This window comes from Phoenix dactylifera, chromosome 2 (assembly GCF_051530095.1).
Source record: "Phoenix dactylifera cultivar Ajwa chromosome 2, Ajwa_hap1_PhDact_Kaust_v1.1, whole genome shotgun sequence".
NCBI lineage: Eukaryota > Viridiplantae > Streptophyta > Magnoliopsida > Arecales > Arecaceae > Phoenix > Phoenix dactylifera.
This window is the reverse complement of record NC_143191.1, coordinates 48,150,560-48,161,710: the sequence shown is the minus strand read 5'-3', so window position 1 is coordinate 48,161,710 and position 11,151 is coordinate 48,150,560. Positions and strand designations below refer to the sequence as shown.

Sequence of the window (11,151 nt, the reverse complement as noted above, 5' to 3'; positions counted from 1 at the left end):
TATGCTTGCCAAGGGAACCCTTCCTCTACATCGTATGATCGTAAAAAAAAACCTGCAACAAAGAGCTTACTTGTTCGACAACTCAAGCTTGACTAATTTACCAATTGAGCGAGTTGATCTTGAGCTGGATCTCAAACAGAACGCAAGGTGGCCAACAAAGAGCTTATTTGTTTGGCAACTCTTTTATGCCATCCTTCCTTAATGCAAGATATCACGCAGCTATTATTAGCACATGATTTTTGGATGTATCACCTCTAGCAATCAGTGCTGTTCCATTCCATTCAGGAGTATTCACTCATATGGATCAAGTGCATCCCTAAATTATCATACAAATATCGAACCATAACTTGTCCATGCAACTGCCATAGCTCTGATCAGGTTCGAATTGATGTCTCTGCAATCACTTGAGATCAAACTGCGAGCCAAGCGCATGAAGAAACCGAGCTAACTTTGGCTCATTGCGACTCGGCAAGTCCAATCGGCTCTTCCGCATCGAAGTTTGGTCATTTCTATCCAAAATGAACACAAATTACATGATCAATTCCTGACTTTGCACGTGCAATGTCCCTCCCCTTGCCGAAATTTCGCACTAGATGACACATTGTTGGGACCCAAGCCTGCTTTCCTTCCTCACCCAACCTTTGGATCTTTCTACTTGAAACTTCAAGAGGCAAAGCCTTTCATGTGCGCAGGAAGTGATTCCATGTGATATGCTTTCCTCTCTATCCACTCCCCATTAAAAGCCTTTCTCCATCGCCATTTTCCAGACAATTCACACCCAGAAGCGACACCAAAAATACTACTAGTTTTTGTTACCTACGATTGGATCTTTCCAAGCATTTAGTTAGCTAGATAACAAAGTATTGTGTTAGGATGACTGGAAGCATGGCATGATGATGACATGGCCCTGAGAAAAAAATGGATAAAAAATGGAGACACTCTTCTGACACACGCCGTATGAGGATTCATAGGTAACCAGAAATACCTCATCGGTTGATGTTCCCCTCTGGGTAATTCAAAGCCTTGTGATGTCAGTTCCCACAAGGTCCACAGCCCAAAAGGTCTACATGACACCAGAACATTGTATCTAAGCTGAAAGGAGGATCTCTTGTGCCTCTGCCAAATACACCAAGATTTTTGTGAAATATTACATTGATAAGTTCTTTCTTAGGCCCTTTGGTTCATGATCGTCCCCACCGAGTGACCGTCTCATCATGGTCGGGCCATGATCAAACGGCGATGCTCGCTGACCAACATGCAGCTCCCAAGACAAAGATCTCATACTATTATGGTAAAATCAAGTCCACCGCGTAGACATTCATAAACCGCTTTGCCGTAGTTCTTTGTAGATAATCCCAATCCCTGAAATGACCTGCCCCAATAGGAAAATTCCAATTCAGTGAACCTTTCAATACAATCAAATAGATTGTCACAAGGGCGCCATATTCTATATTCATATCGTAATGATCTACATGCTACTTTGGTTGAGGGTATCCGCCATTCAGTCATTCAGCTTTGGATCCTAATCCGATTAGTGCGTTGAGATTCGCACCAAGTTAAATCTGGATGCATAAACTTAATGGGCCTTCTATGGGCTGGACTAGGTAGGGGTATATAGAGCAGGGCTCCTCCAAGCCACCAACTACAGGAAGGCCATCCCCTACCCCCCACAAGCCCCTTCCCTTAGGCTCTTCACGGCTCTCGGAGATGCCAAGGTTACAAAGATACAGAGGAGTGAGGCAGAGGCACTGGGGCTCATGGGTCTCCGAAATCCGGCATCCTCTCCTGTAATCTCCCTGCACTCATGTCATGGCGAACCATGTACAAGTTCACAGGAGAATTGTTGATGTCTTATGGCATAGTTCTTATTGGTAACACTCGCACGCATGCTTCTCCTGTTGCAGGAAAACTAGGATTTGGTTGGGGACTTTCGAGACTGCCGAGGATGCGGCCAGGGCGTATGACGAGGCAGCGAGGCTCATGTGTGGGGCGAGAGCAAAGACCAACTTCCCCATCGATCCTAATGGTACGAGCACGCCATCGGCCCTGTCACCCAGCCTCATGGCAAAGCTGGAGAAGTGCTGCTTAATTTCTCAGGAGGAGACCGAGAGAGCAAAGGTGGCGGCGGTACATGGCGAGGAGGAGGTCAAGTTGGATGAGGCGTACATCCAGGAGATGATCGAGGAGCTTTTACATTATGGATCTGTGGAGATATATTGCTCTTCTTCTTCTTCTTCTTCTTCCCCCTCTTCTTCTTCTTCCCCCTCTTCTTCTTGACTGTGGGCTTTGTAATTCGGTCTTTGGGTACGGAAAGAGCAAATAGTTTGCTGTAGTGTAGCATAAGTTGCGTCGTGATCAAGTTGGGTTCTGTCAATGTTCTCGGATACTTATGTACAGAAGGGTTTGTTTTTCCAAGCATTTTTTTTTTTTTTTATGAAGAACCAATCATTTCACTATTGATTCTCTTATAATATTTTCCTTGCATACGGCTGCCATCAGGTTCTCAGCCCCCGATTCATGACTCAACATCCTCGCCGGTCTAGAGTTGAATCAGGGAGGTCCGGTTCAAAAACAAGGGCTGCCTTATATGCAATTATGAAACGGCTCAAAATTAAGGGAGGCCACGGTCCACGCATTACAAAACAAATCAAGCTCCGATTTAAAGAGCCAGACATCAAATACCTCGCACACACATACATATACATACAAACATATATTTATATTATTGAGACTATTTATTGAAAAGGTAACCCCGTCTATCTTCCAAGGAGCTGCATTCTATAGTTTGGCATTGTTCTGATTGAGCACTCTCTTTATCCAATTCTGCCTAACCGTCTTGTAAGATTGGACCAGGTACGAAGAATGAATCTATAGTATTTTTATTCTCAAGTACAAAAATTGCTAGCTAATGCTTATATATATATATATATATATATATATATATATATATATATATATATATATATATATATATATATATATATATATATATATATATATATATATATGTTCACTCTCTCTCATGCATGCATGTACGTATGTATGTATGTGCGTATGTATGTGTGTAGAGATCAAATAGACTCTTGATTGGCTCTTTAAAGAAGTTATTGGCTAGACAGGGACGAAGTGTGGAGAGAGAGTGAGTGAGGAGAGAGAGTGAGTGGCTTGGGAAGTGTGCCTAGGTGCGCCAAACTCCGTGTGGTGGGTGGGGCTTTTCCCCAAACACCTGGGAGGGGTGGACCATGGACGCTGGGGGGGGGGGGGAAATGGAAAAGGGAAGGGGACAGAGTCGGAGGGAACGAAGACTCCCAAGGGTGCTGGGAAGCGGCTGGGACCTGGGAGGGCGGGATCCTCGCGGTCCTGGTCGGAGGTGGCTAGGGGCTCTGCCCGGCCATCAATGTGGACCACCCACGAGATCTCCGCTGAGGCATTAGAGGAGGTCCAGCGGCGGTTCCCGAAGGTTTTGGAGCTGACGCCGGAATGGGTGGATATGGAGAGGGAGGTCTGGAGCTCCACGGCGGTGATTGCGAGGAGTTTGGGGCGACGAGTCCCGGCGGAGTGGGCAGCCCGGGAGGTGAAAGCTCGAGGGAAGTTGAAGTATGAGGTCGAAGCCTTCCCTATGGCCTCCGGGTACTTTGCCCTTCGCTTCCGAAGTGCGGAGGATAGGGAGACGATGCTGCTGAGAGGTCCGTGGGTCATTGCCGGGCAGCTACTGGCGGTGGAGAGGTGGCAGCCGGACTTTGTTCCCGGGAGGATGGAGGTAAACAGGGTGCTGGTCTGGCTTCGCCTCCCTGGGCTGCCGCTTGAATACTGGCGTAAGGAGTCTATCTGGGAGATCGCTACTGAGGCTGGCGTTCCAATAGAAGTCGACGCTTTCACAGAGGACCGTCGTCGGATGGGGTATGCGAGGGTCAAGGTGGAGGTGAATGCATGCTTACCGGTGCGGCCGGGGGTTTTTATCAGGGGGAAGGAAGGTAAGCTGTGGCAAACTTTCACCTATGAGTCTCTACCGCCGGTATGTTACCATTGTGGTCGACTCGGCCATGGGGGGAATGGGTGCCGGTACACGCCCCCGGTGTCGGCTACTGGCAGTGGGGGGTCTGGGGCCAATGCGACTGGAGGAGGAATACCGGATCATGGCTCCGGCGGTCAGGCGGAACCAGTGGTGGACGGGACGCGTTGCCGTGTTTTTGGCCCATGGCTTGCCACGCACAGGGTGCCAGTGCCGGCGCGCGCGGGTGCTGCCCCAACTCCGGCTCGCCAGTCTGCAGCGGATGAGCCAAGTTCCCCCATCGCGGTGTCGACCTCCCCGGAGTCGCCTGTGGACACCGATGGGTGGCAAAAGCCCACCAAAGTGGCCAGGCGGCGGTCGCCGGGGAAGGGGGTGGTGGGCGACTCGGTGGCCAAGGAGACCGAGGTAACTCAAACTCAACCTGGTGCGGGCGCCGACTCAACCCCAGTGCAGACTGGGAAGGAAGGTGATCCGGGCCGGGCGGAGTTGGGACGGGCTGGACCTCTTGGGCTAAGGCCAAGCCTGGCGGCCCAAGGCGGGACGGGCTTTGTGAAGTTGGACCAGGCTACTGCGAGTGGGCTGTCCCCGGGCCAGGGCCCCAGCCCGATGAAGCGGGCCAGGAGCCCGGCTGGATCGACTCGGAGCGTCGGGGCGGGTCGAGCGGCGAGCGAGTCACACCTACTCAGATCGTCGTCTTCCTCTTCTCTCGAAAGCGTGACGACCCGCTGGAAGGGGGAAGGGAAGAGGCATTTCCGGAGTGCCTCCCTGCCCCCGGTGAGACCCCCCTTACGACCGATGCCGGCGGGTGCAGCGGCTAGTGGAGCTGTGGCGGAGAAGGCCCGTCTGCCGAGCGGGACGCGAGCGGCGGAGAGAGAATCCTCCCCACGGCGGGCATCGGTCCAAGATGGCAGGTTGGCCCCGGCTGAGGAGCGGGGATCGGAAGGCGTCGCGATGGCCGGAAAGACGGCCGAGATCCTGGTGCGGCGTCCTGAGGTGATGGGTCTCCCTGTGGCGCCGAGAGACTCTTCCCAAGGTTCCGGGCGGCTGTCATCTCCTTCAGGAACCGTGGTAGGGCATCCATCACCCTCAGGACCTGTGGTAAGGAGGGGTCTGTTAACTGTTTCGGGACAGGGATCCTCTTCTCCGATCCTGGAGCATGGGAAGGTTGTGGATTTGCTGAGAGCTGCGATCCAGGGGGATGATTTGGCATCAGGGGATGGAGGGGTCACTGTACCCGCTGTGATCAGCCCTGTAAGTTTGGGCCAAAACCTTTCTTAATTGTTTTGAATGAAGATACTTGCTTGGAATTGTAGGGGGGCAGCCAAGCCGTCCTTTTTGTCGTCATTTAAGAGATTGGTTCAGCTTCATGGCCCGGATATTTGTTTTCTCTGTGAAACCCGAGTATCGGGAGATGGGTTGCGTCGTGTGCTGCGGCGCTTGGCAGTTGATTGGGAAGTGCATGCTGTTGAGTCTCGAGGCTTATCTGGGGGCATCCTAGTGTTATGGAGGCGGGGGATAGCTTCTGTAGATATCATCTGCAATTGTACTCAGCAGGTGGTGATGGTAATTTCGAAACCGCACTTTCCTACCTGGGTTTTGTGCGGGGTGTATGCTAGCACTGACTACCGGACTAGGCGAGTATTGTGGGACGAGCTGACGAGCGTGTTGACCCAGGGAGTGCCGACTATGGTGGTAGGTGACTTTAACTGCATCTTAAGCCCCAGTGAGAAGAGAGGAGGTAGAGCCTACTCAGAGTCTGTGGACAGAAGGGAGTTTCGAGAGGTTTTGGAGAGAAATGGACTGGTGGACCTCGGGTTTTCTGGATCTCGCTTCACCTGGTGCAACAATCAGCTTGGACAAGCTAGAGTGTGGGAGCGGATTGATAGAGCACTTGCTTCCCCAGACTGGATTCAGCGGTTTCCATCTTATCAGGTTAGTCATCTAGCCCGCATTGCATCTGATCACTGCCCTCTTTTGATCTCCACAGTGTCGGAGTCCACACATAGCAGCCCTTTCCGCTTCGAGAAGCTATGGCTGTCATACCCCCAGTCTTGGGACGTGGTTAGGGAGGCTTGGGGTATGCCAGTGCGGGGTGACGCTATGCAGAGGGTGTCGCGTCGGTTGGAGCTTACCAAACGGCGCCTTCGCCGATGGAACCGCGAAGTCGTCGGCAATGTCTTTCGGAGGTTAGAAGTGGTGGAGGCTCAGATATCGGAGTTCCAAGGGCGGGAGGATCGAGGAGAGGAGCTCACGGTGGAGGATATGGCGGGCTTACGGCGATCGCTAGCTACCCATCATTCTTTGCTTCGCCAGCAGGAGATCCTTTGGAGACAGAAATCTAGAGTACAGTGGGTTAAGGATGGTGATCGGAATACCAATTTCTTCCACCGGTCGACAGTCATCAGAAGGCAGAGGAACATGATTCGCTCCTTGCGGGTTGGGGCAGGTCAGCGAGTTGAGGAGGATGTAGCAGTGAGACAGGTGTTAGTGGAGTTCTTTAGATCGAGGTGGATGGAGGATGATGGATCATATGTTACAGGTCATATTCCCAGGCCGAGGGCTAGCATTGGGGAGTCAGAAAATGCAGTTTTGATTCGACCCGTGTCAGAGATGGAGGTGAAGGAGGCGCTATGGAGTCTTGCTGAGGATAAGGCCCCAGGGCCGGACGGATTCCCACCATTTTTCTTTCGGAGGTATTGGTACATCATTCAGAGGGGTGTGGTGGAGGCAGTACAGCTTTATTTTAGTCGGTCGGTGATGGCAGATGAGTGGAAGGCCACCTTTATAACATTGATACCGAAGCGTCTGGATGCTTCAGAGCCGAGTCATTATAGACCCATCAGTTTATGCACTACCTTGTACAAGGTGGTCGCGAGGATCTTAGTGGGGAGGATGAAGGATATGTTATCGAGGATTATTAGCCAGGAGCAGGGAGCTTTTGTGGGCGGGAGGAGTATTTCTGATAATATTCTGCTAGCTCAGGAGCTGATGGGGGACCTAGTGCGTGTCTCGAGGAGACGATGTTTGATGGCTGTGAAGTTGGACATGGAGCGTGCCTATGACCGGATACGGTGGGATTTTCTTCGGCGGGCGCTGGAGAGCTTTGGGTTCCACCAGATTTGGATTGACTGGATTTTGGGATGTGTGCAGAGGCCCAGCTTCTCTATTTTGATTAACGGCACGCCATCGCCGTTCTTTCGAGCTACTATGGGTCTGCGTCAGGGTTGTCCACTATCCCCGTATCTCTTTATTATTTGCTCTGATGTACTCTCTCGTGCTTTGCATGCTGCTTGTGGGAACCGGGAGTTGGTCGCCTATAGTCCAGCTCCTGGCACCACCATTTCTCACCTATTGTTTGCAGATGACTGCCTCTTGCTCACTCGGGCGAGAGAGACTGATGCGAGAGCCCTTCGGAGGGTCTTGACAGAGTACTGCGAGATGTCTGGGCAGAGAGTCAATATCCAAAAATCAGCCATACACTTCAGTCCGAGCACGGAGCGGAGGGTGCGACGGGAGGTCAGGGCGATCCTAGGGATGCAGGAGGAGGAGGGGGCCCTGATTTACCTGGGGGTCCCCCTTACAGGGAGGAGGCTGCGGATGGCGGAGTGCTCTACCTTGGTGCAGAGGGTGCGGAGCAGACTCGAGGGTTGGAGAGTGTCCTCTCTCTCTATGATGGGCAGATTGACGCTGATCAGGTCAGTCCTATGCTCTATGCCTATTTATCTGATGGCACACTCTGTTGTGCCGAAGACGGTACTGGAGGAGATTGAGAGGCTCATGAGGAGGTTCTTATGGGGCTCCTGTGGGGGAGGTCGCGGAGTACATTTGATGGCCTGGGAGAGGGTATGTTTGTCACTGCGGGAGGGTGGTTTAGGGGTGCAGTCACTCTAGGCACGGCGCGAGGCTCTACTGGCGCGACGGGCTGTGCAGGTCGTTTTGGAGCCACAGGATTTTTGGAGCCAGATCATGATAGCTAGATACGGTCGTGCGGGATTTACTGCACAGGCGGTAGGGGGCCGTAGAGTTTCCTTTATATGGCGAGAGATTGGGCGGCACTTGCCGATGGCCTTGGCTCATACTAGATGGTTGATTGGCGACGGACGGAGTATTGACGTGACTGAGGACTCGTGGGTGGATGCGCTCCCTCTGAGATTATGGCCGACGATGTTTAGTGGATCAGGGGCAGAGGGACTCCGGGTTTCCGACCTTCTCAGGCCGGGGGCAGCAGAGTGGGATGGTGATAGGCTTGACCAGCTGTTTGGAGAGCATTTGACAGAGCGGGTTCGGGCGCTTCCCATTCCGGTTTCTGCAGGTCCGGATGTCAGGGTCTGGAGCACTACTTGCAGAGCGAGTGTCGGGGTTGGTGATGTTTCCCGAGTTATTCAGCGGGAGTCAGTGCCAGGCCTAGATTGTGGCTGGGTGTGGAGGATTGGGCTACACCAGAGGGCTGCTCTTTTCCTCTGGAAGGTGGCTTGGGAGTGTTTGCCGACGTGTTCAGTGCTGAGTAGACGAGGAGTGAGCCTCTCTCCTCTATGTCCGGATTGTGGGGAGGATGAGTCGGTGGATCATGCCCTTTTCCAGTGCGATCTAGCGCGGGATGTTTTGGAGGCTGACTGGGACTCCGGAGGATGCGTGGAGTCGGAGGGACTGTTTTTTGGAGAGGGTTCAGAGATGGGCGGGCACCCCTCCGATGCGCAGCATGGCTATTCGGGCAGCCTGTACAGCTTATCAGATATGGCTGGCCAGGAATGCCCGTGTTTTTGGCGAGGGTAGGCCGTCACCGCGTTTTGTGATGGAGCGGGCCAGTGCTCAGGCAGCAGAGATTATACATGTAGACTTAGGCCATAGACCTTTGATAGCTCGGGATATCTGGGGCCCCCATTCTGCTTCGGCAGCTTCACATAGGGTATTTTTTACCTGGGAGCCCCCACCCCCGAGTTTCCTCAAGGTCAATTTTGATGGCTCAGTCTTGGATGGAGGTAGGAGAGGAGGGGCTGGTTTTGTTATCAGGGGGCCGAGCTCTGGTGTGGTGGTGGCAGGGGGATGTCAGATTTTTGACACTTCGGTCCCTGGGGCAGAGCTGCGGGCAGCCTGGATGGGTATGTGCTACGTGCGGCGTGTGCTTCAGGCGACTTCAGTCCTGTTAGAGGGTGATTCTGCTACTGTGATTAGTTGGGTCCGAAAGGGCTCGTGCAGCTATGGGGGAGTTCACCCTCTGATCCGTGACATTTGGGATATGGCGAGGGAGATTAGGTTCCAGGCCATGCATGTATATCGCGAGGCCAATGGGGCGGCCGATTGGGTGGCGGCATATGTTGCGAGCCACTCAGGAGGTACCCTATGGTCAGGCGAGTGTGAGTTGCCCGGAGCTCTTCGGAGCCTTTTGTTTTCTGACTCTATTGGGTGTATTCGTACCCGTGTTGTATGAAATACCCGTTTCATCAAAAAAAAAAAAAAGAAGTTATTAGCCTCCATGAATTGTAGTTCAGCTTGATGCACATTATTATTTGTACTCCAGTCATATCTTAGGACGTGGTGCTACACTAACAATAACCGTCAGGTTCCACTTCCCCTTAGCCAATTAATGAGTTCCATGTCTTACAATATATGACACAGAGCCCTGAAGTTGTTTTTCTTGCTGTATAAGGGAAACATGCATGGATTCTACTCAAATCAAAACAGAGCATGTCTAGCCTAAAATTATGTCAAATATTTTGTCATTAATTTGGAGCTTATAAGAGAAGCATGTGTGGATTCTACTCAAATCAAAATAGAGCATGTCTAGCCTAAAATCATATCAAATATTCTGTCATTAATGTTCTATATTTGGAGCTGATTCTAAATTTGAATTCTATAGCTGTATATTGTAACAGTAGCACAATTTTAGCTTTACTTTTTACATGTTTCATAAATTAGCTTCTCTACCACTTTGTATATAACATAGTATTTCTATCAATAAAAAGTGTGGGAAATTATTCATTGAAATCACGTCAATATCCACTTTCTTACATGGTATCAGAGCAACCGATCCCTAACGAGCCACCGATCCATAACGAGCCACCGAACCAAGTTACCACAATGTCTTCCTCCTCCGATCAAAACCCAAACTTTACCCTCAACACCCAACCTCCTTCCGCAGCAGATAAACCCCTCATTGCTCTCAATATCACTGCCCAAATCAATGAAAAATTAACTCCCTCCACCTTTCCTTAATGACGTGCTCAATTTGAAGCACTCCTTATTGGTTACGATTTACTCGACTATGTCGAAGGCACCCATCGGTGTCCCTCTTCCGCTAGTATCGCCATTGATGAGCTGCGCAAGACCCACTGGGTCCGACAGGATAAACTTATCCTGAGTGCTATTTTGGCCTCCACCTCTCCTTCAATCACACCACTCATTGCTACAGCAAAAATCTCTCATGAAGTTTGGAAAAAGCTAAAAAATCTATATGCTAGCCGATCAAGAACCCGTGCTATGCAGTTAAAGGAGGAACTCACCTCGATCCAGCGTGGAAATCGGTCGATCACAGAATATCTCCATGCTGTGAAGACCTTGGCTGATGAAATTGCCATTATTGATCATTCAATTTCGGATGATGACCTAACCCTTTATGTGTTGAATGGTTTAGATCCTGATTTTCGGAAGATTGAAGCGCCTATTCGAGCCCAAGAATCATCACTGGCCTTTGAGGAGTTGGACGACTTGTTGGTTGGACGCGAGGCATATCTGAGACGCTTGGAAGTCGCAATGCAGCAAATAGTTGCTTCCGCTAACTACATGAAGATGAAGCCGTCTGCACAAGGGGGAAGTCAACCATGGTCTTTCAAGCAAAATGCCACTTATCATGAGCCTCAAGGCTCCAACCCAGGCCGAAACTTCAATGGAGCCAGCGTGATGGACGTCGCTCCAACAACAACTCTGCCAGGCCTAATAATTCCAATCGGCGTTACCAACCCAAATGCCAAATTTGTGACCAATTAGGCCACATTGCCAAGTCCTATCCTCAATTACATTCACATAATGTCTCTATCAATTGTGCTACAACTTCTACTGGAAAGGATAAAAATTGGCTACTTGATTCGGCAGCTTCTCATAATATCACCGGTGATCTTTCCAATTTATCTATTCATTCCGAA

At 50.9% G+C, this 11,151-nt stretch overlaps 1 protein-coding gene across 1 annotated transcript; it reads left to right on the top strand.

The window, feature by feature from the left end:
* Nucleotides 1-1,622: 1,622 nt before the first annotated feature.
* Nucleotides 1,623-2,453, top strand: LOC103699031 (ethylene-responsive transcription factor ERF003-like). The gene is made up of 2 exons (XM_008781073.4): nt 1,623-1,787; nt 1,905-2,453. Exons 1-2 carry the CDS (start codon nt 1,708-1,710, stop codon nt 2,275-2,277), a joined length of 453 nt encoding a protein of 150 aa, XP_008779295.3. The 5' UTR covers nt 1,623-1,707; the 3' UTR covers nt 2,278-2,453.
* The last annotated feature ends 8,698 nt before the right edge of the window (nt 2,454-11,151 follow it).

Coding starts and splice junctions, on each gene's coding strand:
- LOC103699031 (XM_008781073.4), top strand. CDS start 1,708: ATGCCAAGGTTACAAAGATACAGAGGAGTGAGGCAGAGGCACTGGGGC. Junction 1,788..1,904: donor GAAATCCGGCATCCTCTCCT/GTAATCTCCCTG, acceptor CTCCTGTTGCAG/GAAAACTAGGATTTGGTTGG.